The 27,276-nt window shown below is 36.2% G+C and overlaps 3 protein-coding genes across 3 annotated transcripts; all 3 read left to right on the top strand.

Annotated features, from left to right (window-relative positions):
- LOC109060767 (SWI/SNF-related matrix-associated actin-dependent regulator of chromatin subfamily A containing DEAD/H box 1B-like) lies at positions 1-13,837 on the top strand. The gene is made up of 23 exons (XM_042764852.1): positions 1-474; positions 886-1,006; positions 2,048-2,207; positions 2,307-2,355; positions 2,524-2,621; positions 3,550-3,648; positions 3,750-3,828; positions 4,764-5,182; positions 5,275-5,471; positions 5,556-5,646; positions 5,730-5,829; positions 5,924-5,983; positions 6,866-6,941; positions 7,303-7,438; positions 7,649-7,780; positions 9,040-9,132; positions 9,333-9,453; positions 9,539-9,654; positions 11,026-11,214; positions 11,521-11,639; positions 13,065-13,247; positions 13,350-13,459; positions 13,552-13,837. Exons 1-23 carry the CDS (start codon positions 426-428, stop codon positions 13,611-13,613), a joined length of 2,859 nt encoding a protein of 952 aa, XP_042620786.1. The 5' UTR covers positions 1-425; the 3' UTR covers positions 13,614-13,837.
- Positions 13,838-14,890: 1,053 nt separating this feature from the next.
- LOC109060769 (spindle and kinetochore-associated protein 1-like) lies at positions 14,891-19,395 on the top strand. Its single transcript, XM_042764846.1, is given in 8 exon segments — positions 14,891-15,307; positions 15,390-15,479; positions 15,811-15,935; positions 16,224-16,327; positions 16,485-16,522; positions 16,525-16,624; positions 18,236-18,405; positions 18,657-19,395. Coding segments are annotated over 7 exon segments (774 nt in total). The 5' UTR covers positions 14,891-15,307; positions 15,390-15,391; the 3' UTR covers positions 18,806-19,395.
- A 133-nt stretch (positions 19,396-19,528) lies between these two features.
- On the top strand, positions 19,529-25,328 carry slc2a11l (solute carrier family 2 member 11, like; the record flags this gene model as incomplete). Its single annotated transcript, XM_042764551.1, has 11 exons — positions 19,529-19,687; positions 19,757-19,855; positions 20,105-20,265; positions 21,219-21,343; positions 21,432-21,561; positions 21,688-21,836; positions 22,736-22,926; positions 23,172-23,282; positions 23,395-23,496; positions 25,128-25,203; positions 25,300-25,328. Coding segments are annotated over exons 1-11 (1,197 nt in total), but the record flags the coding sequence as incomplete, so codon positions are not given.
- Between the last annotated feature and the right edge of the window lie 1,948 nt (positions 25,329-27,276).

Below are 27,276 nucleotides of genomic sequence, written 5' to 3'. Positions count from 1 at the left end.
GCTCTGGCTCGGTCCTGTGACTACACGTGCGTACCTTCACGGCCACCGTACCGCAGTTACAGATGTTACAACCGGTTAGCGTGATTCATTACACGCACTGTCTTCATTCATTAAATACATTAGGTACAATACAACCGGTGAAATATCACAAAGACTCATACAGTGCAGGGATACGGTCTGAGCTAAACAAGGTCATCTGATCACAACCGATGGCCGAAGACGACGCGACGCTGTTTATTGACAAAGCAATCATTTATTAGGTCGCCGCTGAGCGAATTCTTTGTTAGAGAGAAATGCTATTATTGTCCAAAAATCAGCTCATTGCAGTCGATAGATAGTAGAATCGGGGAAGCACGAGTCAGATGTCGATGACTGTATCGATTGAAGCGCGTGACATGAGGCATGAAGCTGGACTAGAGTGAACAATGAGCGAGAAGACAGGAGCAGCGTCCTCACATCACGCGCTCTCCTCGGGTAGGCTGTGACTGAAGTTTGACAGTATGAACTTGAGACAAGACCCTGTTCTTCAAACTGATTTAATAATGTTTTACTTGAGGTTTTAAGTGGCTATCCCACAATGGTTTATAAATAAAATAGCATTAATTAGAGTGTTACCCATTGTAACAAACCTATGACAAACAGATGCAAATTGAGTATGCAGATATTACAAAAACATCATTGCTGTTGATCATATTGATTTTTATTTATATTCTAACAATGTCAGTTTGAGATTAAAAAAAAAGAAGTTTGTCCCCTTTGTCTTTATTTACAGTTTTTTGTAGAAACATCAGTAAAGTGCTGCCAATGCAAGCAGTGTAATAAGCCTCTCCAGGGCTTGTGATGTTTTTGCCTGACGGCCTCCTGTGCTTTATTGCTTTCTTCCAGCAGAGTCAGACACTATCATTCCAGAGACTCCTGAAACCAAACGTCCATCAGGATCATCTCTCTCCGTTGCCCTTTCTGACTCTGATATTGAGATCTCAGGCAGTTCCATGATGCCAGTCAGGTCAGGAATCAACTTCAGTATTTGTGCTTGAGACCGAATATAAAGCGCTCCCACACTGTAAACATTTTTTTTGTAATTTTTACAGAAAAATACCTCTTTATTTGTTAACTGTTTCTGGTTTAACAATGTAATTTTACTGTAAAATTTTGTGGTTTTTGAAAGGAAATTTCCATATAATTTATCGCGAAAAACAGTAAAAGGACATTCCCAGAAATCCCTGTTACATTTCACATATACAAATATTTTTGTAAACATTTTTTCATCTCATTTTTGTTATCATTACTGTACATTAGGGTGTTTTGTGTTACATTTTCTGTTATTTAGCTAATGTTTTTCCATTATTTTACTGTCATGTGTTTTGTGGTCTACAGTACAAGTTTTGGCCATATTTTAGTAACAGGCTATTTATGATGTACTTACAATGATTCGTCGTGTGACTTTATATTGAACGACATGCATTATTAAAGTGGTTATCAGTACATTTTAAGGTAAAATGCAGATTTTGTTTTATAAACATTATATCACTTAAGTTGTAAAATATACAGGCACCAATATGCCGTCCTGCAATATACACGAAACACTGTCACTGTATTTTTTACAGTGAATTTGCTGCCACCACAGAAGATGTAACAGGCTATTTAATATTTTGTTGTTTGGATTTTTTGATATTTTGTAAATTTAACAGTATATTTAACGGGAGACAAACCTGCATCCAAAACTTGTTTGGGGATTTTTATTAGTGCTCTATACTGACACTCTGGCTGACTAATCAATAATGTTGTTGACTATTTACAGTAGTTATTATTGATTTGATCAAATGTTTGCAGCCCAAAAAAATCATATAATGCAAAAAAGTCTGCAAGTTCTGTATGCACCTACTTTGAAGTGCTCACATCCAAAAAATGCATGTACTGTATATATATATAGAGAGAGAGAGATAAAGAGACTGCCTTATAATTGATAATGAAAACATTGATTTTTATCAAATAGTTGCAGCCCTACAAAATTGTACAATGGTATGGTTGATACTTTGATATCAAGGCAAGAAGAGCCCAAGAAGAAAAAAGTGCTATTGTCTGAGGATGAGGTATCACTGTCTGATGAAGAGGACGTAATTGTGGTGAAGAGGAGGCTGAAGCACAGCAGAACAACAAGATCTACCTCACAAGCTCTACAAACACAGCAGAATGGATCACATATGGTAAAAACAAGCAATTTCTACACACACTGTGACAATTTTTGGATGCATTCCGGCCATTGTTTGGCCTGCATGTCAATAATCATCTCATTGACGTTTTAGGTGACCAGTAGCACATGCCCCTCGCCCCTGAAGATGCCTGGGATGGCAGGTACAGATAAGCAGAGTCACTCCATCAATCTGAACAGCTCTCATGATAAAAGCTCATTGTTCACTTGAATGGTTCAGTGTTGCTGAATCCAGCTGAGTTTGAGGTGAAATGAATTTGCTGCATTGATTCGTGTGCTGCTGTGCCCTGTTGACATGCTCTCCTTTTCAGCGTCTGATTCGGTCCACGTGAGGAGACAGCAGCAGATGTGTGGCACGTCCAAGGAGAGTGAAAGCTCCCATCGCAGCAGAAAGAGGCGGGCTTCTGCGGTGAGCTCAGAGCCAGTCATTGGATTAACATGGGACGCTCCGTCTCTGATCCTCTCAATACTGACAGCAAGGCATTTTATGCTGCTGCAAATCCACCGAGGCTAAATTGAAAAGAGTGTCCCGATCAAGGACACTAACAGTATGTCTTTCTACCTGGGATATCAACTGCCAGGTTGGCAGTTAATCCCTATTCTAGATGATTTATTGGGCTATTCATCATTTGTCACTGGCGAGAGTGTGTGTGTCTGCACTATAGTGCTGCAGTGTTTTTGTAGGCAAACCCATAAGTTATCATTACTTTGGTTCCCTCCATAAAAAAAAGAAATTGTTTTTTTTTTTCATTGGCTTTTTGATTATTTGCGAGAAATGAGCTCAAACAAAGGTTCATGATTCTTACATGTTTTACTCATCATGATAATCTTCACAAATGAACACAAGTGGATTTTGAAGCCTAAATACAATCGGCAGAAGTAAAAAGCTGAATGCAGGCTATAAACCAGCTAAACCATCAAGTCTTTCAGTTTATATATACAAAAAATTTGAATAGTTTGCAAGATTATGATTATAAACATAATGAGGCTGTGAAAATGACTGAGTAGATGAGTTTTCCTGTTCGTTATGATGATGATGTTTAATGTCCTGACAACCTAGTCACTTGTCAGCAACTGCCTTTAAAAAGTCACAAGGAGATATTTCTGATGTATTGTATGTCGTAGAATAAAACGTGAAAACATCTTGAGCTTGTGTTAATCACAGACCTTATTTCAGGCATTTAACCAAAAACCCATAAAAAAAAAAAAACATTGACTTCCAGACGATTTAAACAGAATGCTAAAATGCAAACTTGTTCCCAGGTTTCGACCTATAAAAATACTTCAGCCCTGCAGCACTGGGACAGGGGTCACAACAGTGTTTTGTGTCTCATTAGGTGGATGATTCAGAGGAGGAGGGGCCTGAGCCGAGATCTAAAGATCAGGAACGTATGCTGAGAAAACTCCAGAGGAAATTTCCCCATCTAAATAAGAACGTGAGTCATCACTGAATAAAGTTGGCCGTTGTGGTTCAGTATCTGAATCAAATATTTGTTTGAGGTTGAGGAATAATGTTGAAGTGTGTGACTTCCTGCAGGAACTCAGGGATGTGCTTCAGGAACATAGCTGGCTTATTGACGATGCCTTGGAAACACTACGAATGTTCTCTGACCTTGGTGAGATTTGAGGGAAGGTTTATCTATTGATCCATCTATCTGTATATATATATAAAATTGGTCGCTAGGTTTTTTTTTTTAAACCTTTGGTTTGTGCCTCATGTATATACGTGAATGTGTGTGTGTATATATATATATATATATATATATATATATATATATATATATAGATATATATATATATATATATTATATGTGTGTATATATGTATATGTGTATATATATGTATATGTATGTATGTATGTATATGTATGTATGTATGTATATTGTGTGTATGTATTAGATAATATGTACATAACCATATATATATATATATATCTATATATATGTATATACATATTTGTGCTTTCAAATGATAAATAACATCTAAAATAAAAGTTTTTGTTTACAAAATATGTGTGTGTGTACTGTGTATATTTATGATATGTATATATAAATACAACACACTATTACTATATGAATATTTGTGTGGGTGTTACATATATATATATATATATATATAGATATATATATATATACATACATACATACATACATATACTGTATGTTGTAATAAACTGTATATATTGCAAATTATGTACTTTATTGAATTGGTAACATTCTGAAATTTATTGTTTACTTTTATTAAATGTTTATTTATTTATTTTACAGTCTGTTTCTGGCTTATTCATTTTCCAGACACCTGCTGGTGTGGAGCTAGATTAAATTAAATTAATTAAAATGTAATTATTTAATTAAAGATGGCCTTTTTCCCATCCAGAAAAAGATTCTTACGTAAAATTTTAAGTCTCAGCAGAAATTTAACTGCTAGTTGCCAGTCAACCATCCATCCCATAACTGATTTTAATTCAAATTTAGATAAAACCATGAGAACAAAGATGCAGTGTAAGCATGTCATAATTGTCCTAATCCTTACCTTCTTTCTGTACGTTTAGTAGTTGAGTCTGAGGATGACACCTCTCAAATTTCCACTGCTGCCAAACTCACCAGACGGGTCACAAACACCTGCCAACAAGCTCAGGTTATCCACCTTCCCAGCCCATCCCAACCAAAACCACGCAGACCTCTTGACAGGACCAAAACATCTCAGAGGAGAGTAAAGCAGTTGGTAGTGCCTAAAAACGTGTACGTGAGCTCAGAGGAGGAATGCAGTGACTCTGAGGCATCTTTGGTGAATGTATTACTGGACTCTGACTCTGACCAATCAGATGAGACTCTATCCAAACTCAAATCTGAGATCCTCAGCTTCTTTCAGACCGCTTCTGTGGATGAGCTCACACTCATTGCAGGATGCTCTTTGAAGAAGGCTCAGAAAATCACCGAGCTGAGACCCTTTAAAACGTGGAAAGACCTGGTGAGAGAACGGCACATTTTGCTTTCTGTTGATAACTGCCAGAACATTCAGGTCATGATCAAAGAGCAACACGTTTTCTCATTCTTTGTCAGGATGACGCCATGCACAGAGGAAATGGTCTTTCCACTGAGCTGCTGACAGGATGTAGGGAGGTTCTGAAGGAAAGGGAAGTTGTTAAAGGTCTCATGAGCAAATGTGACGAGATATCGGTAAAACTGATCAAAGACGTGACCCAAGTGATGAACAAGGGCCCGGGCTCTATGAGCCAACCCCAGATCCTCACTAGCACGTAAGATGTAACGTCATAGATCGAAAAATTGCATTTTCATTGCAGAGAGATCAATTATTTTCACATATCTTTGGGTTTGTCTAGATTCCAGTTGAAACCGTACCAGCTGATTGGACTAAACTGGTTGGCTTTACTACATCAGAACAAACTTAGTGGGATCCTGGCGGATGAGATGGTCTGGTTTTATAATGCATGTCTCTGAATGTTACATGGCAAGCACTCCCCATTTAATCGCTAGGATGTGTTTTCTTCTTTTAGGGTTTGGGGAAGACCATTCAGACCATCTCGTTTCTGGCCTACCTTTATCAGGAAGGAAACCATGGGCCTCATCTCATCACTGTCCCTGCTTCTACACTTGGTGAACAGAGCAGTTAGCATCTAAATAACCAACACCATACAACACCAAAACAGTCTGAGTCATCTTAACCATTTTTTTTTTTTTTTTTGTGCAGATAATTGGGTTCGGGAACTGAAACTTTGGTGCCCCAGTTTCAAAGTGTTGGTATATTATGGTAAAACCAAGCATCCTATTTTTCAAATCTTTTACATGTGATGTGTGTGATTTATATTTAGTTAATTAATTAATTTATTTTTTAATGCCTCTCGAGGCACCAAAAATGCATTATATATTTATACACGGTGCTTAACAAATTTATTAGACCACCACCCAGCTGTCCTAAACTATTGATGATTACCAAAATATTTTTTTATGTTTCTATAATGATTAATCCACCAGTATGTGGAAGCTCTTTAGTCACAGTTGTATTTCTAATGCTAAAATATAATTGTTCTTATCCATGGATTTTCAAATTTACTGTTTTACAAGAAAGGCGGAAAAAATAATTTTTATTCAGTATTTAAACTATTTTGTCATTTCAGTTTGTTATTTGCTTAATAAATGTCAATACAATTTTTAATTTTAAGTTTTTGACAGATGCCTAAAATATTTGTGCTTTCTCTTTATGACAATAAATGATACATTTATTAAATTAAATGTAATTAATTTATTAAATTTATACAAATTTAAAATGATAAAAAATAATACATTTAAGCACTGTGTGTGTGAGAGTGTGTGTGTGTGTGTATATATATATATATATATGGAAGCAGTACAATTTTACATTTTTTTTTAATGAAGTCTTATGTTCACTTGCTGCATTTATATGCTCAAAAATATTGAATGGCTGCTGAAAATTCAGATTTGCATCACAGTAATAAATTTCATTTTAAAATATATTACAATAGAAAATAGTTATTTCAAATTATAGTAATATTTCAAACGTTTAACAAGTACTGAAAGTAAAATAATATTATTGTGATATTTTATATAGTTCATTATTTAATTGGAAATATACACAAATGTTGATGTCAGTCTAATTGAGTTATTTCGGTAGGGTCTGCCGAGGATCGCAGGTATATGCGCTATGAGATTCTGGATCAATTAGTGGATTACAACATCATTGTCTCCACGTGAGTATTGAAGTTCAAGCTCTCAAATACACCTATGGTTCTTGCCCTGAACCCCCGAAGTAAGAGACGAGGTGTCATATCCTTCACAGACCACCTGCATGTAAATCTGAGAAGGCGCCTGGGGAAATATGTATCTTTTGAACTATTCCACACACAGAGCCACAAGCCGTGAAGTTAGCATAGAAAAAAGCACCCTTGTTAAAGACATAATAATGATGAAATACTCAGCGTTTGAATGAACGTGAAAAGTTCCAAGTAAAATGACCCTGTCCCATTCATTATTTATGGTAATGAAACATGGCCATGCCTCATGTCCTGCCCCTTAATACCTCAGCTCATTAAGATGGTCTCTTGTGCACAGTTACAACCTGGCTATTGGAAATAACAGTGACCGCAGCCTGTTCTGCAAGCTCAAGCTGGAGTATGCTGTGTTCGATGAAGGCCACTTGCTGAAGAACATGAACTCGCTGCGCTACCGACACCTCATGGCCATCAACGTAAGCTCACCATAAGCTGCATGTATAGCTGTCATCCATAGCAACGCGTCAGTGGTCATTAAGAATAAATGCCTTGAGCTCTATTACAGCCACATGGTCTGTTTGTGTAAAAGCAGGACTGTGTGCTGCCCTGATGGGGTTAACCGCTGAGGTTTAACTACTTTTGCCCCTTCAGGAACTCAGGTTTCTCCTCTATTTGTGTCCCGCCAGGCTAAATATCGTCTGCTGCTCACTGGAACCCCACTGCAAAACAACCTACTGGAGCTCATGTCTCTGCTCAACTTCATCATGCCCAATATGTTCTCCAGCAGCACCTCACAGATCTCCAAGATGTTCTCCATGGTAGAACCTACACACGCTTCAATGTCCATCTCTAATAGGGTTGACACAATTAGCAGATAATTATTGATAATTATGAGTTTGTAACTGTAACTAAACTGTAACTAAATGGATGATATTATAGTTCAATACAAGTTTTAACATAAATATAGAAAATAAAACAAACATGAAAACTAAAACTAGTAATTTTAAATGCTGCATGTGCATTTGCTAAATATTACACTAAAATGTAATGGTAAAATGGGCATGCAAAATTAAATATACAATATCTTGGCAATTTATATGAAATATCGACCTATACAGATTTATTTCAAATCATTAAAATTATGTCTGATAAATAATATTGTGCATCTTGTGCATCATTGCTCACAGTAAGCAGCTGTTAGCACACTGTACTATTTTTGCCACAGTTTTGACATAGTATTTTGTGTAAAAGATTTACTTTGTCATTGGAGCATTAATTTTATCATAGTTTTTCTTTCTTTCTTCCTTTCTTTCTTTCTTTCTTTCTTTCTTTCTTTCTTTCTTTCTTTCTAAAACATTAGCTCAAGGGCTTGCTTAAGGTGCTTGGTATCACTTCAATCAATTAACCACCTAGTAATTTCCTTAGCAACACCCTAGCAACCACCTAGCCATGTCCTGGAAAACACCCAGAACACATAAGAAACCACTTGGTAAAATGCACACAAAACACCTTAGCAGGCCTTGTTCAGACTGTAAGTCCAAATCCGATTATTTGTTTATCTGAACTATCCTAGGAAGCATCCAGAACACCTTAGCAACACCCTAGTAACCACCTGGCCAGACTAATGCCCTATACAGCACCCAGAGTACCATAGCAACAGCCTAGCAGCCATTTGGCCAGTCTAATACTCTAGAAAACACCCAGAACTCCTTAGCAACACCCTAACAACCACATAGTCATGCCCGAGAAAGCACCCAGAGTAGCTTAGCAACACCCTAACAACCACCTAGCCATGCCCTGGAAAGCACCCAGAGTGAACCACCTGGCCAGCCTAATGCCTAAATCAGAATCAGAATGCTTTTATTATCATTGCACAGCCTAAAGGCCAAACTAAAGCACCCAGAACACCTTAGCAACACTCTAACAACCACCTACTAATGGCCATAGAGCCCTGTATATCAACACTATAGCAAGCACCTAGAACACCCTAGCATCAAGGCAAGCCGCACTCCCATTGTCTTCAGCAAATGTAAAATCTAGTTGGGATACTTATATTTCTTTGGTCGGTTTCCACCAGAAATCTTCAGAGGAGCAGAGCAGCTTCGAGAGGGACAGGATCACCCACGCCAAGCTCATCATGAGACCCTTCATCCTCAGACGTGTGAAGAGTTAGATGCATCTGCATGCAGAGTCCATAAGCATTCTGCATAATGCATGTGGTCTCAGAATGCATGCCAATGTGTAAATCTGTTGGACAGCATCTCAAATGCATTATTCAATCTCACGAGCAGATGAGGCACTTTGCTTGTCGTGCTGACCCTCTGTGGCTCTAGGGCACTCGAGCAGTTTACTGACAGATGATGTGCCCAGCAGGTCCTGAAGCAGCTGCCTGCCAAAGAGGAGCAGGTTGAATTTTGTGCCATGTCTGAGAAGCAGCAGGAACTCTACAGCGCTCTTTTCCACAAACTGAAGCGCTCCAGTAATGGGGAAAGTATGTATTTGAAGGAGATGTTGTTATATAAAGTACTGGCTTCAGTGTTTGTGAATCATAGTTTATTAACCATGTCTTTCTGCAGAGCGCGAGCTGACCAATGTGATGATGCAGCTGAGGAAGATGTCCAACCATCCGCTCCTTCACCGGCAGTATTATACCACAGAAAAACTCAACGCTATGAGCAAACTCATGCTTAAGGTTTGAGATATTTTTGTATGAAGTGATACATTGTGATTAACGCCGCAGGAACTTTAGACCTTAGCAGGCCCAGATCAAATCAGTGTTTGTTTTTTGTTTTTTTGACATCATCTGCTCTGATTTTAAGTAGACCAACTGAGCTCAGATTGCCAGACTTTTGACTATCAGCATTAAGTCTGATACCATTTTTGGCTTATTCTGTCCATTTATACATGAAGAGACCGTCTGACCGGTTTCTTTTAGTTGTTTAGGGGAAGGTCTGTCTAAAATTGATTATACCACAAAAATAGGCTGCTGTGGAAAATACTAATTTAATACATTTCAGAACACTGTTGGTCCGAAAGTAATAGTTGTATAAAAAATATGTAATGATAATAATATTTAGTTTGTTTTTATTTATGAATCTTTATGGACATTATATAACAATAAAAAACCCTGTTGAACAACAATAGTAAATGATATTTAATAAATATGTTATTATTATTATTTTATGTATATATAATAATAATAATAATAAAATTATAGGCTGCTGTTGAAAATACTTGTTATCAATTTCAGAGCAGTGTTGGTCCACAAACAGCTGTACAGAAAAAATAAATAAATTTATGAATATTATGCAATGACAAAAAATATTTAACAAAAAAAATATATCTTATATTTTATTATTGTTGTTTTTATTTTTGAATTGATAACATTTATTATTATTGTTATTATTATTATTATTCTTGGTCACATTGGTCTGTGAACAGCTGTACGGAAAATAATAATAATTATCATTTTTATAATTACAATATTATTATTATTAATGAATCTTTATGAATTTTATAATATACATCAATAAAAACAAATGGTTGAACAACAGTAAAAAATTATATTTTTTGTAATTTTAAAGAGATTTATTATCATGATTATTATTGTTATTATTATTAGGCTGCTGTGGAAAATACTCATATAATAAATTTCAGAGCAGTGTTGGTCCACAAACAGTTGTACAAAATAATAATAATAATAGTTTCTAAAATAAAATAATTTATGAAGATATATTTTTATTGTTATAATAATATAACAGTATAATAACAGTATAATAATGATTTACTCATCATGTCAAAAATATGAAATAAAACAATAATTAAAAATCGGTTTTGCATTTCTGTCATACACATAAACATAATCTGTATTAGTATCAGGTTATAGCTGATTTCTTGGTAAGTCTTGGCTTAGTGTTTCATAAAGAACAGCAGCAGGGAATGAGCACAATTAGGACAGATATTTATTGCAGTTGATTGTAGTTTTTAAGTTGCCATCGCTTGTTTTGTTATGTTATGTGTGTATCTTATCTGAAGAGTCTGTGCGTGTTACCGTTAATTCCAGGATCCGAGTCACCGTGACGCAGATCCCGCTCTCATCAAAGAGGACATGGAGGTGCTCTCAGACTTTGAGTTGCACCGCCTCTGTCAGCAGTATTCTGCACTGCAGGAATACCAGCTCGACACAGACATACTGCTGGACTCGGGGAAGCTCAGCCTCCTCACACAGCTGCTGAACTCCCTGAAGGAGAAGGTTGGGGAAAACAGATTCCTGTTATGTTCGGCAGAACAAATTACATTTTCAACAACCCCTGAGACTATAATAAAAGTTATTTAACAGTACAGAGAAATACACTGTGTTCCAAATTACACCATACTGCATACTGTCACCTACAGCGCACAGTAGACGACAGTTATTCCAAATTGTATTACCTTCTTTCTTCTGTGGAACACAAAAGCAGACGTTTAGCAGAATGTTCACGCTGCTCTTTTCCATACAATGACCATGTGGTCCTCTCATTGCCATCAGTATGGTTAACATCTCTTTCTTTCCTCGCAGGGTGATCGAGTGGTGCTGTTTAGTCAGTTCACAATGATGCTTGACATTTTGGAGGTGTTCCTGAGACACCATAAGCACAGATACAACCGACTGGACGGTTCAACCCCCATGAGTGACAGGTAAACACACTTAGATGTCAAATGTTGCTGAGTACAGGAATTCAGGACAGTCTCAGATCATCATCGGCTCAAGTCCAGACTCATGACAGGGGCGAGTGAGAGCGGTAATGTTGGCAGCTCGTGTTGAGGTGGACATGATGCTTATTGTGTCTCGTCACAGCTGTGGTAAATCACGGATTGTGTCTCCTTCACTGACACAGTGTTCTCCATCCGTGTCCTTGAAGACTTTTGTCTGTCTGAGTTTCACGGAAACAGACTATTGGCTTCATGTTCTGGCCAAGAACCACCAGTTTAGACAGGAAGAGACCATCTGTTTCGTCCTGCGAAAATGACTGTTCTTGTTTTGTGTTCCGTGCTGTTTTTGTTTTGGGTTTTGTTTGCTAATAGCTGTTTGGTTTGACAGTTTGTCCTTTTGGACAACCTTATGTAATTGTATATTTTTTTAAAATATCAATTTACAAATCTATAAACATACATTATTAAAACTCTTTATTTCTTTGTTAATTATTATAAGATTTTGATTTTTTATTGGGTTTTTCTTTTGTGTTTTCTGACAAAAGCCACTTATGCTCATTGAGGCTGAAATTATTTGATCAAAAATGCAGTAAAATCCGTATTATTGTGAAATATTCCTAGAATTTAAAATATATTGCTGTTGTCGTTAATAATAATAATAATATCTCATAATATATATTAAAATGAAATTTATTCCTGTGATGCAAAGCTGAATTTTCAGCATCATTACTCCAGTCTTCAGTGTCACATGATCCTTCAGAAATCATTCTAATATGCTGAGTTGCTGCTCAAGAAACATTTATTATTATCAATGTTATAAACAGTTGTGCTGTTTAATATTTTTGTAGAAACCATTATCAATTTTTTCCCCCAGGATTTTTTGATGAATAGAAAGTTCAGCATTTATTTGAAATAGAAATGTTTTGTAACAGTTATACATCTTTACTGTCACTTTTAATCAATTTAGTGCACCCATTCTTGCTTAAGTATAAACTTTATTCTTTCAAAAACAAAACAGCAACACGTCAACAATATAGTGTACATGTGCTCTTCAAAATCTTCTGCTGTCCATTTAGTTCAAGTTAGTAGATGATGATCGAATTCTCAAAATAGATGTAAATAATTAAATTCCTAATATTAATAATTAACTATAACTATTGTGATAATGAAGTGGAATTGTTACCAAATGTAAATGAACTAGACACACCACACTCTTTCACACACATATATCACAACACCCTTCTCCCACACCTGTTTTCTTGCCCGGACCAATCAACCAAATGATCCACAGGGACTTTTTTCTGCTTCTGTTAGCTACTGTAAATCACTTCAGATGAAAAAAAAAAAGTGAATTCTTGATGCCAATTAAATAAATGTCCAGTAAGTGTAAATCTCATTGGGCTTTTACAGAATTGGGCTGATTGACCAGTTCAACACAGACCAGGATATATTTGTGTTCCTGCTGTCCACCAGAGCCGGAGGACTGGGCATTAACCTGACTTCAGCCAATGTGGTCATCATTCACGATATCGACTGCAACCCTTACAATGACAAACAGGCGGAGGGACGCTGCCACCGGGTGGGACAAACCAGGTAAGAGACACTGGACGTGTGTGTCTCACAGTAGGCTTTCCTTTTGTTTCACTAGCGTCTGTCCTAATGCTTTTCTATCTGAATGCATTTGTCCCATTTAAGGACAGTGAAGGTGATCAAGCTGATAAGTAAGGACTCCATAGAGGACGCCATGCTCCGCATCGGAGAAAGAAAACTCAAACTAGAGCAGGACATGACCGCAACTCAGGAGGGTGAGAACACTTAATAAAGTTCACAGGGATTGCACCTTTTGTGTGTGTGTGTGTGTGTGTAAAATGAAATCAAATATGCTTGGTTCTTCCAGATGAAGAGGACACATTACCTGAAGATGTGACGTCGCTGCTCAAAGCTTCTCTAGGTCTCTGAAAGCTGGCTCAGGCACAAAGCATACTGTGATATTGTGACAATTGACTGAATCTAAAAGAAAACAAAGTACTGTAGCACACTTAAGTTTGATTTTTCAGTACTGCTCTCAAGAACACGAGGTTCAAAGGAGCAGAGATGTTTACATTTCTACTGTTCTTGGAAAAAAAAAAAACTGTAGTGTTTGTGTGATTGTTTTTGTATTCGTGGAGGTTTGATTAAAAAAAGTGAACGTTTTTGGATTTTTGGATTGTTTTTTTACATTTCCGGAGTTGGTTTTTGATTTAGTGGTTTTGATCTGGATCTGTCTCAGCTTAGAATCTCAGATAAGGCGATACAATTGTACAATGTGACCTAGTGCCCTGAAATAAATGCTCCAATAAATTCAGCATTTTCTCTGTTTCAGTTTCTTGAAAACAGACAGCATGGTTCTTGTCTCGCATCCAAACACTGAACCTTGAAAAAGTTATTCATAGTTATTCACCAAAAGGTTCCTTTTTAGCATTTATGGCTCCATAAAGAACATTCAGTGAATCTTTATAGTTTGAAAAAAGTTTTTTTTTAGACTATTAAAACATTCTTCACAATAAGAAGAAATGATGCCTTTGAAACCTTGATTTTTAAGATATTTTATAATATGATAATGTTGTTATTGGTCTCAGTATGAGTCAATTATATAAAAACTCGAAGCAAATTATTTAAAAAGATATATGTGACATAGTTGACATCATGGTTATGACTCGGAAAAGCACGATTACTTAATTAAAAAAAAAAAGATAATTACTGACCGTAAACATACCAGCGCGTGTGAGACTTTATTGTATATTAGGCGAAATATGGTAAAACTTAGAAAAAAATAATATTTCATAAATACATATTAAAATAAAAATAGTCCCAGCGTTTGTAACAATACAATAAAATAATTCAAATAATATTTAGAATCGTCTAAACTGAAAGTAAGTAAATGCAGAAGAGGCTCTCTGTGACGAAAGTGCGTGGACGAATCACAAAGTGCGTTTGCGCTGCGTGTGTTTAAACATTGGCGCGATCTGACTTCACGTCCCTCTGTGAAATACTCTAATCAATCCCCATAAATAAAAAAACAGGTGAGTATCATTACTTACATTTGTATGTCCTTTCTTCATTTATAATGTTGGCGATTTATTCACAACCGTGTCGTTAGTTTGAGACCAATACAAAAATGTATTTTAAAACGCGACTACCACACAGTCGCTCTCCAGTAATGAAGAGTTTGTGGACCGTGTTGTATTCCTGTAACAGATCATTTAGACAGCAGGAGAACTGTTAAAACGGTGTTTTCTGTGTGTAGTGTCAGCCACTAACTTACGTTAGATTTGTTGTTGTCGACGCGATATGTGTCACGTCATGTACGGGCTCATATAAAGACTAACGGAAAGAAAACAGCACGGAGAAGATCTTAGAAAGCCAAATATGTGAACATTTCGACATATAGCTAATATAAAGTAAATATGATTTGAGTTGTGTCGGATAACTTACTTCTGTGGCCTACTTGCGTTCTGCGAGGTTGCTAGGGCGATGCTAAGCTGTTGCTAAGGTGCTCAGAGTGTGTGTGCGCTAACGTGCTGTGAGTGGCTGCGGAATCAACTGCTAAGGTGTTCCAGGTGGTTGCTAGGGCATTGCTAAGGATATTTGGGCTGTTCCTAGGGTGTTGCTAGGTAGAGACGCTAAGTAGGGCCTGTGTTTGTCTTTGAATATGTGCTCTTGTTGAGCCCTAATCTGTGTATCTCTTTTTGAAAGAAATGAATCACTGTGAGCTTGAAGAAGTGACGCAACATATCAACAACAAAATATCCATGATTAAAAGACTCCTGGAGCTCCGAGCTGTCGGTATGCTGCATACTACACCGGTCATGTACCCAAAATAATTCGCTAGGAGGTGTTTTCATTTCCCCCTAGCTGATGAATGATAAATAAATACAGTATTTATAGCATTAAACGTCACAAATAGCTGATGTTTACCAGTAAAAACACAGCACAGGAGAAGCTCTGTTTAAACATCACTCATTTTTTGATTCTCCAAATAGCCAAATATTTTGGTTGTCAATTTGTTTCACATATATATTTATAGTTTTAAATTGTGTTCCTTGGTGGTGACATGATTTATTATGCTATGCCTCATGTGATTTTATTTTTTTTTTTTTTTTTTTTTGTTCTTTAGCAAAAGATCCAGACAAACGGGGGACTCTTCTTAAAATCGAGCAAGAAGTCTCTGCTATCAACCAGCTTCTGGATCGATTTGAGAGATATGTGGGCGAGCAGAGAGGCTTGCTGAAGCATTTGAAGGTGTAATGTTTTCATTAATATTTATTTTATAGATAATAACTGTAATTGTAACATTAAGTAATGCAGGCTTTTAAGTAATGCTAAATCAATTGAACCAATTGCTTCACAAAATGATTCACTCTTTCGAAGTTTGATATTATGCTCTGTGAGCCGTTGGTTTTGAAGCTACATGAAGCAGTGTTTCAATTAAAGCACCCTTTACTAGGAACACTTTATCAGATATGATCAAATGCTACATGTTTACTTTGGTTCTCTTATATAATAATCTTTTATTGATCTTGTCGACAGGATCTAGAAGGGTTTTTCCAGGAGGATGAACAGGATGCCCTTCACCTTAAGAACAACATCCCTCCGCACATGCCCAAAAGAGGCCAACAAGCATCTCTGCAAGGGTATTTCCTGTTTTTGTGTTTCTTTCCTAACTATTGCACAGCGGGATGGTGCCTTATTCAGTGTACCTCATCATTAAGAAGCACAAAAAGCATGAACCACCTCAACCGGCTTCTGTTTGACTGAAACTGATGAGTTTGGCTTTTGTGTTGTCTTCAGAGGAGGACAGGTGGCAGTTCAGAGCAGGCAGGCAGATGCGGCTCCGCCCCTCAGGAGCAGGGTCCACCCAGGAAATCTCAGCGTAACCAGATCAAAGAGATGGAGTTCGTTACCGTCCCAGAGTTTGACAGCATACCACCGTGAGTCCTTCCACAACTGTATAAACTGAGTCTGAGAGCAAATATAGTACAGAACAGTAAACAGTGGCTCTTTTTCCAAACCCAGTGAGCTGCCTGACTAGACAGCATTGTAGGCACAGTGCTGTTGCGAAGGCTGTTTCAGAAGGTAGGCTAGCATCTGAGATACCGTCTTTTGGCAATCCCAGAATACACTGTGACATGATTTTTGTTCAGTAACAAAAAACATATGGAAAAACTATTTATAATAGTCTGTTTTACCTGATATTTATGGATAAAATCGTCTGCTAAATGACAAACAATTTGAATATCATGTAAATAACAAAACTAAATTGAAATTTTAAAACAAGCCCCAAATCAAATAAATAAAGTAACACAAATAAAATAAATCTCCTCATATAAACAAAATAAAGCTTTGTCTCTGCTCTTTCCATTTAAAATTAGAGGCAACCACTGAATTTTAATCATGATCCAAACAAAGATGCTGCATTCATGCAACATGAGCAGTTTTTAATTTTATATAAAGCAGATATACTTTTTTTTATTAATATTTAAGAAATTTTAAATTTTTTTTATTAATATTTAAGAAATTTTAAATCATTTGACAATGGATAAAAAAAGTGTAAAATAAACATACTTTAGATGACAATGTATTTTTCACCAAATAAATAAATATTTAATAAAAATATAATTAAAAAGGAAGTAAACACTGTAACCAACGGGGCACTCAGTATTCTGGGAAGTTTGTGTGCACTGGGATTAATATTTTTCAAATAAAGCCAGGGTAACACTCATTTTACATACAGCACACAGAAAATGACATGCATATGGTAGTGGGCAAATCCATAAAGCGCAGCATAATTTGAAATCACGAGTTTAAAGTTTAAAGCATTCAATTCTAATGGACCGACCATCATGCAGAGAACGTGTGATCATGCTGGATAAAAATGCACACTTCACAAGATCTCACAGCTGGATTCGACTAAGTTTGCATGGTTTGTGATATTAAATGTTCATTAGCCATTCAAAGATATGTTTAAATGATATAAATGCATATTTGCTTAATGCTGACAGTAAACGAGAAAGTATTATAATGTTTGACTTTCTATTACTAATAATATAAAAGCAATCGTTATAATACTTTTTGTATACATTAATTCCTTTGTTTAACCGTTCTATCTGATTATTAGACAGACTTCTATCCGTATTAGACAGAACTGTTAACAACGACAGCAAACAAGAGGGAGAGTGTGATCACTGTGTGCTCAGGCGCTGCCGCTCTCAGTGCCATTAAAATAAAAGTCCCCCTCGAACACATCGGCCAAGCAGAAGAACTTATCGGCCGATGCAGATATTTGCAAAATGCCAAATATCGGCCTTGGCGATATATCGGTCGACCACTAGTTATCAATGTAGGCGGTTGAAAGCAAGAGAGCTCACTAGGTTTTGGAACAGGAATGCCATGATTAACCAATCAGAACCAAGTATCCCATGCAGAGAACTGTTGTAATGAGGTTCAGTTTTAATTCAGCATCTTTCAGATGTTTGATCAAATTCACATGCAGTTTATTCATTTTACTGTCCGTTTCTTCATCTTCTCTTGTGCTGTCACAGGTACATGAAAGGCCGTGTGATGTACGACCAGCTGAACGCAGCGGTGCAAAGCATAAACACAGCTGTGTCGTCAAAATATAAGATCCTCCATCAGCCAGTCAAAACCCTGAACAATGTGTCCCGCACGCTCCACCAGCGCTTTAAAGACCAAGAAACAAAGGACACCAAGGGTATCACCGTTTTATCTGTCTGTCTCGTCCAGAGCTGCTGGTCAAAGGCTTATTTGACCTCATTTAGCACTTCAGTCCATCATGTATTAACAGTCTTGTCATATCAAGAATTGAGAGTCTACTATTTGCTCCAAAATACTATTAACTGGTATAAGTGCTCCGATAACTTAGGTCATTTATCCTGGTTTGGTATTTAATAAGCTCTTATGGGCTGAAAGAGGTCATCCATCAACTCCTTTTGTTTCCTGCAGGTCAGTTTTTCATCGTGGAGCAAGATATCAGAGAGTTCGCCCAGCTGAAAGTGGATAAACGGTTTGTGGGCATGTTAAACATGCTACGCCACTGCCAGCGCCTGAGGGAAGTCCGAGGCGGTGGACTCACACGCTTCATCCTGCTCTAAGACTCATAGTAGACCACATCTCCATCACATCGCTTTGAATGGAGTTTTGAAAGGGACTAGGCACTAAAAAGATACATGTGTGTTTGAGAGCTGTTTGCCGTGGAATGAACTTCAGTGTCCATTTGATTAAAAATAGAAATGATGTCAAAATCATCTTGATTTGCATCTACTCAGTCTGAGGCCTGGAACCTGGCAGAAAACTGGATTTATGGTAAACATAAATTACACAGTCAAACATCAAATGCTGAAAGTTTTGTGTGCTTGAAAGATGTTGCTAATAATTATATAATGATTTCAGAACTGACATTTGGTGTCAACTTTGTGTAATTTATTGTAGAACAAAACTCATTATTTCTCTTAAATTAATGTCAACAACAGACTTAATTTGCTCATAAATCCAGAAGCGTTGTTCTAAAACCCATTAGAAATTCCCACGGGCACCCCATGGTGGATTAGCATTCCGGGACGGCCTACAAATTGACATTGTGAATTAACAGTCGGGTTGCTTTATCTGTGATGATGTAATTATAAGTTGATTGCTGTATTGTTTATATTGGAGCTTAAATAAAATTGCAGTTTTTGTAACCTCATCTCAGATGTCAGTGTCATTTAAAAAGTTTTGACATTTTAGTTTTATTAATTTGAGACAAAAGAAACGGCTTGAGTTCAAAGTACCCGAGAGACGTGTGAAGATGAATCTGACTCGTAAACTTTACCCTGCATGTCTCACCCAAAACTCAACCAAGCATGAAAAGTTACATTTCAACTAAGTTAGGCATTTCTGTTCTTGCTTTGTCATCTTCATTTGTTAGAAAGACATAAAGACTCCATGCAGAGGACACTGCTTTTACACATACAATGACGGGGGCTTTAAGAGAACTGGTAGGCCAGCTCTTACATTACATCGTAGTTTGATTGTCCAGTTTTCACAAAAACTGTTCGTTTTTGCAGGCGAGAAGCCCTGTGCTTGTTGCAGCCATTTTCATATCAGGAATAGGAGGAACCTTTCAATACGGCTTCCATATCTCTGTCCTGAACTCACCATCACTTGTAAGTACCTGGGTTGTTCGGTTATGGAGTGTCTTAAGCAGATTTACTGTCTCTTTTGAGCTGCAAATAGAGAGGTTGGAGGTAATCAGTATTAATCAAATGCATTTCTGCCATTGTTGTAAAATGAGACATCCCCAAAGAATCGATACATATCAGAGCTTACGAGTTGGTGCTAACCTGAGAAGTGCTGTGGTTCAATAAAATGAAATCAATCACATAATCAACTGAGACTTGTGCTTACATTGCAAGTTTATTAAAGAGCTGGTGAACAGCACCTGTCAGCAGCGTTACGGCCGCTCTCTTGAGTCCTGGGAGCTGTCCCTCATCTGGTCCTTCATTGTGTCCATGTACTGCGTGGGAGGACTGGCTGGAACCCTGTATGCTGGGCATCTGGCAGGCGCGTATGGAAGGTACTGGAAGTGCATCTATACAGCAGACATCCTAGTCAGGTCATAGGCTGATGCTGAAGAATGTTACAGGGATAGTTCACCCAAAAATGAAATATAATATCCAAAAAAAGGTACCTGTATGAAATATTTTTGATGAATTTAATGTATCTTTATAAAGTATTAATTTCCTTAAAAAAATGGTAGTGTAACTAGGTTGATTTTCAGGTGCTTATGTGGATCCTTCCATATTTCTGCATTTTCAGAAGCATCTGTGGTATTGAGTGTTCTTAGAGTGTGAATCAATAACCAAATGGCAATAAGTCAATGGGTAACATGGGCTTTTAATTCTAAAATTTACCTGAAATGATGCTAAGGGCAACAAACGGCCACTGACATTTCTTCAAACCAGTCTAACCTACATTAATGCTCTCCAGGTTGTAACCTAACTGGCACAGTTGCTGTACCTAACTGGCACAGCAAAAATTAAAAAATGTTAATGCTCTTGCTAGGTGTAATATTTCTTAAACGGATAGTTCACCCAAAAAATGCAAATGATGTCAACATATACTCACCCTCATCTTGTTACAAACCTGTATGCATTTATTTTTCTTCATTAAAAAAAAAAAAAATGTTTAGCAGAATGTTGCTACTGTATTCCAAGCAATTAAAGTAAATGGTAACCAGGAGCTGGCAAAATGACAAAGTGCACCATAAAAGTAGTCCATATATGAGTTGTGCACTATATTTCGTGTATGGCTTTAAAATACAGTCCCTGGTCATCGTTCACTTTTATTGAATGGTAAATAGCAGCATGAACATTGTGCCAAACATCTCTTTTTTTCATATAGATTTGGAACACTGTGAGAGTAAATGATGACAAAATTTTCTTTTTTTGGTAAACTTTAAATTTGTAGAATTTAAATTCATATACCAGGAGCAGCAATTAAATACAGTGTGTTTTTAACCCTCCATAGGAAGACAACTCTGCTTTTGAACAATGTGGTGGCAATCTGTGGAGCTGTCCTGATGTTGTTGAGTAAAACCGCCCTCTCTTTTGAGATGATCATGGTGGCACGTGTCCTATACGGCATCAATGCTGGTGTGTTGGAAAATCTGTAAATGCATGCAAATGTCTTTTTAATTCTGTGCTGTTTTCTATATTATCTACTTGAGTGCTCTCTGTGCAGGTGTGAGTTTGACTGTCCACACCATGTATATATTGGAGTGCGCCCCCAAGAGGCTGCGAGGGATGGTTGGTGTGTCTGTGGCCACTTTTGTCTCAATGGGGAAGTTTTTTGGCCAGCTGCTTGGGATCAGGTTGTGTCATTACACAGGTTTATTTTCTTTGTAAAATTTGCTGTCCATGTGTTAATCACATTTTTGACCATGTAAAGATTTAAACTTTAAAGCTTGGGTTTTGAGTGTGATTTGGGTGTGTGTCAGTGAGGTGTTAGGCACTGAGGAGCACTGGATCTGGCTGCTGGCCTTCAGCGGGGCGGCTGGTCTCCTGCAGCTACTAACTCTGCCCTTTCTCCCTGAGTCCCCGCGGTACCTCCTGCTGGAGAAGGCAGACAAACACGGCTGTGAGACGGGTCAGAACCACAGACGTTTAAAAATACATACAAAATTCATACAAAATCAATCTTAAAAATTTGTTAAAAATGTGGGACCATATCATAGGAGAACAGGGTTTTCAGTGCTCTTTTGAAATATAATACTGAAACTTTTTGTGAATAACATTACTGTTTTTTTTTTTTGTTTTTTTTTTGTGTGTGTGTGTTCTAATGTTTTTGGACATGTTTTATATATATATATATCTATATATATATATATATATATACTTATATACATATATATACACATACTACCAGTCAAAAGTTTTTGAACAGTAAGAATTTTAATGTTTTTTTTTTTTAAGAATTCTCTTCTGCTCAACAAACATGCATTTATTTGATCCAAAAAAAACAGTAATATTATGCAAAAGCAGTAATATTGTAATATTATCAAAGAATCCTGAAAAAAAATGTACTGTTTTAAATATTGATAATAATAATAATAAATGTTTTTTGAGCAGCAAAACAGAATGTTAAAAAAAATCTGAAGGGTCATGTGACGCAGATGCTGACATCAAAGGAATAAACTACATTTAAAAATATATTAAAATGGAAAACAGTTATTTTCAGTTGTAATAATATTTCACAATATGGCTGTTTTTAATGTTTTGATTACATAAATAATCCTTGGTGAGCATAAGAGACTTCTATCAAAAACATTAAAAACTCCTATTAATAACTAAATAAAGTACAAAAAAAAAAAACTCCTACCAGCTTCAGAGTTTTGGACAGTAGTGTACATCAATGCAAACACTTGTAGCTACTCAAGTTAAAATAAAATAATAAAAGTAATTTGTAACACAACACATACTCGCCGTTGGCTAAAAATTTAAATATGTATTCTGGCGAGTTATTTGATGATGTTCTATATGTCTCAGCTCTGCGCAGGCTGTGGGGAGCTAAAAAGGACCCTGGACCAGAGATGGAGGAGATGCTGGCTGAACACGCCTCCCTAAAGAGCGTGAAGATCCACGGACTCATGGACCTCTTCCTCGACCACAACGTCCGCTGGCAACTCCTCACCATCCTCGTCACGTTCGTCACGCTGCAGCTCTGTGGCATCAATGCTGTGAGTCACAAAACGTCGCAATGCCACCCGCGCCTGAAAACGATTGATCTGAGAATGCCTATTTCATCAAAACACACAACCATATGCCACAGTCTGTTCACACACTGCAAGATAATTTACTTCCCGCTCAATTCGTCTTTTTGATGAAAGCCACTGCCATTATTTTCATCATTCAGTTTTTAAAGATGAATAATGGAACTTAAAGCTATTGTTGTTCACATGGCCTGTGAATCATGTCTTCGTAGGTCTATCTCTATTCGTTTGATGTGTTTCAAGCTGCTGGTATTGCCAAGGAGAACCTGCGCTATGCCGCCCTGGGGACGGGGCTGTGTGAAGTCTCCACCTCCATTGCCTGTGTGAGCCGCTCTTTCTCACCCAAATATTTCATCTAAGCTGGAAACATGATGTGGCCTGGTTTAAAGGAACCTACTGTTGTTGGTGTTTGTTTACTGTGCTGTTTTGATCCAGGTGCTGATCATTGAGAGCACAGGGAAGAGAGTGCTTCTCTTTAGGGGTTACCTGTGCATGGCTGCCTCACTGGCCCTGCTTACACTCACACTTTACCTTCAGGTTTGCTTATTTTTTATTCAAGTTTCATTGTCTAATTACATCATATTTTCAAATCATATAAGTTTTGTGATTAATTATTAAGTCAGAAGACAAGTTATAGTTTCCATGCATGGCAAATAATTCAGTTATTAACAAGAAGAGTGCTGATTGTGATGTGATTAATATTGCAGCTACATTTAAAGGGATCGTTCACCAAAAAAATTACATTTAGTCAGCATTTAATCTTATTCTAAAGCCATGTGATTATCGATCAACACACAAAGAGATGTTTTGCAGAATATCACACTGTTGTTTTCATATAATTACAGAGACTACAGCTTCAAAAAGGACAAAAACCATCATGAATGTTTTATAAAAGTAGTACACTTGCACTATATTTAGTGCCCTATGAAATAGTTTTTTTTTTTCTCAAATTCTGTTTTATTTTATTTTTTTTACCAAATTCTGTGTTTTTCTGGTAAATAAATGAAGGCAATAAATGAAGGCATTAAACAGTAATTTATCTTTAAAAAATTTTTTAATCGAATGAAAATTAAACAAACCCATCCATTTTTTGGCAAACAAATTGCTGCACAACAGAAGTTTGCGTTTAAAATTAAAACATGGAAAGAAAAATTGTGTGATTATTCCTTAAAAAATAATGTTTTAAAAATAATTTTATTTGTGGTAGTAGTAGTACTGTTATTACATTAAGTAATATATTTCTGTCAAAGTTTCTTCAAGTTAAACAAAACTTTTATTTTGACAGATTGCTGTGAAGACCTTCAAGTTTCTGTGTGTATATAATAATATGATGATCGTTTTTTCTCAAATGAAACCGTAAAATGAAGTGACTCTCAGAGCAGCTCTAGAGATTATGTTCATGTACGTGTACTTCAGTATGTGTGTAGTAAACGAGACCGCACATCTGCGCCGTTCATTCACACAGAGACACACAGAAATTGTAGGATTCGAAGTAAAATAGTCTTTTTGCGCCTTAATATTCACAGCACTAGTACATATCGCATTTTTATATAAAGTGTACTGACTTACTTTAAATGTATTCAGCCAAAATTCCAAGACATTCTGCGTTAAAAAGTAAATTATATTTTTATGACTGGATTCTGTGATTCCATCTGTGTTTTCCGCATCGCAAAAATCATAGGGCCCTTTAAATTTAAGTCATACTATGGTTTTGTGTGAGGAACAGATGCAATTTGAATTGTTATTCACTGAAAATCTTTGCCACAGGTTTCAAATCTCCGGTTGCGCTTATTATATAATGAAAGTGAATAGGGACTATTGCTATCAAGCTGACATGACAAAAAAAACATCATAAAAGTAGTTTATATGAATCATGTGGTGTATTTTTGGTCTTCTGCATTCGTATGATAGTTTTGTGTGAGGAACTGACTGGAATTTAAGTCATTATTCACAGAAAATCTTTGCCACAGCTTTCAAATCTCATGCACACTTCTGCATATTCCACATATTATGCATTTCCACAAAGAATGTCAAGAAATTAAACAAATTTAAGTAAGACAAACCAGCAAATATGCATTAAATAAACTGATATTATTTTTGTGACTAACAAGCCACTGTTTATACTACATGAAACTATTCCTGAGATTGGATTTGTCTGGCTTTTGTAGGACTTTGTATCCTGGATGCCTTACTGCAGCATGGTCCTTATTTTCACCTACATCTTCTTCTTCTCTAGCGGGCCAGGTACATCCACACATTTTTCTCCTGCAGTGAGACATTCAGATGCTTGTTTGTGGCCTTATTTCTTGGCAACACTCTTGTGAATTCTCTCTTCCAAAGCCGGGGTGACAGCACCACTTCCTATTTACACACACACACATAAACATAAACCTCCATCGTACACTGCATCCTCAACCTCAACTGACTCTTACTCTTCCTCATGTTCATTCCTCTCATATCTCATAGTGGTGAGCCTTTCTCATTTCATGGCTTTATGACCTTTTTTTTGCTGAAAAATGAAAGGTGCAGAAACATTTAACTACGATTTTATCGTAGACAGTAAATATGGCACACCCCTACATGGAGCAGGTCTCACATGACCAGATGAATTGTACTGAGTTTATTAAACATGCCTTATTCACAGTTAATTAGTCCTTTCAATTTTTTTTTTTTTCATTGCAGGAGCATTTGGATTATTTCTGCTTCCTCATATTTTTTGTGTTCTGCTTCTTCTCTGGTGTTTTTGTGTGGTTCCACGTGCCTGAGACAAAGAATAAGACTGTTCTGGAGATCACAGAGGACTTTAAGAGAATGCACCAGAAACGCAGACACTCACTACAGTCCAAACTGAGCTCAATACATATAAACAACATCCAGACCACCAAATGTACCAAGCTTTAGTACCAGTTCAGAATCAGTCATGTAGTCAAATCAGACACTGACCACTAAAAAGTCATTGGTTCTGTTGGTGACATCAAGTATGTAAGCCATATCCCATTTGTAAACTCAAAATCCAATTTCAATTAGATGCGGACTGAATGTTGAATCAATATGATTGTACTTTGTCATGCCGAGGGACACTGATTCAGGTTTGGCCTGATACAACGGCTGTGGTGCGATGACTTTATTGACACGGCTCCTTGGATGGCTCTGTAGAGTGATTAGTAAGGCTTGATATCTATCGAATCCTAAGAGGTGTGTTGACCTCTTACTACACCAAAGTTATCAAATTAAATATTGGACTCCACCGAAATGACTATGTTATGTGGCATCTCTCATACATAATTTTTATGAGACTCACTGAAACTGCTCAGAAAATTCCCTTAATGTTTATACCAAGTTTTATTATTTTATTCAATTACAGTAAATGTTTTAAAATGTTTTTCCTGTGGTCTTATTTGGAGTGTCTATATCTAAAAAAATAAAATAAAAAAATAATAATAATAATAAAATTACTCAAAAACTAACAACCATAAAAACTGAAGAAATCTTTTTTTTTCTTCTGATGAACACACACACACACACAAAATGTATTTTGAAAAATGTGTATAACCAAACATTTGTGGTTACTATTAATTTCCATTATATGGACAAAAACACAAACACACTAACATTGCTTTTGTTAATTGAAATATAAAATAAAATGCAAATATTATGTGATAACCTAAAAACTTTAATGAAAATGAGAAATGTTGCCTTGGCAACGAACTGAAATATAATTAGTTCAAGTACTAAAATAACTAAAACCAAAGACTATAGAATACCCTTAAAAGGACTTTGCTAAAACTAATATAAAAATTAATTAAAGCTTAATCGAAATAACAAAAAAAAAAACATAATAATAATTGAGCTCATAAATTAAATCTTAAACTAAATTGAAACCTGAAAATATTTATTAACAGTATAATAACATTGTTTAAAAAACTAATAAAACTGACAAACGCTCATACAATTAAAACGAATTCAATTTAAAATGAAAACTGAAAATTATAAATAATAATAATAAAAAAGAAACTGGTTAAAAAATATTTATAAATAGTATAATAATTATATATAATAATATCACTACTTCAATTTTCATTATGGGGTAAACTATTTAAACTAGACTATTTGGTGAACTATTTGGCATTTTCACCTTATAATCAGTAAAAAAAAAAAAAAAAAAAAATTATATATATCTTATATATATATCATATATATATTATATATTATATATATATAGTATTATAATTATAAGTGATAATAATCATAATAATAAAATGTGTACATTTGCAACATGTAAAACACACGTGACAACTTGCCCCGGCGTAAGGGACT

The sequence above is a fragment of the Cyprinus carpio genome, chromosome A10 (genome assembly GCF_018340385.1).
Source record: "Cyprinus carpio isolate SPL01 chromosome A10, ASM1834038v1, whole genome shotgun sequence".
Taxonomy (NCBI): domain Eukaryota; kingdom Metazoa; phylum Chordata; class Actinopteri; order Cypriniformes; family Cyprinidae; genus Cyprinus; species Cyprinus carpio.
The sequence above is the reverse complement of the archived record's forward strand: the minus strand, read 5'-3'. Positions and strand labels throughout refer to the sequence as shown.

What these genes read in the sequence shown, in the direction of transcription:
- LOC109060767 (XM_042764852.1), top strand. Translation starts at nt 426, where the DNA reads ATGAGCGAGAAGACAGGAGCAGCGTCCTCACATCACGCGCTCTCCTCG. An exon ending in ACATCACGCGCTCTCCTCGG is followed by an intron (nt 475 to 885) that starts GTAGGCTGTGAC and finishes GCTTTCTTCCAG; the next exon opens with CAGAGTCAGACACTATCATT. An exon ending in TACAACATCATTGTCTCCAC is followed by an intron (nt 6,942 to 7,302) that starts GTGAGTATTGAA and finishes TCTTGTGCACAG; the next exon opens with TTACAACCTGGCTATTGGAA.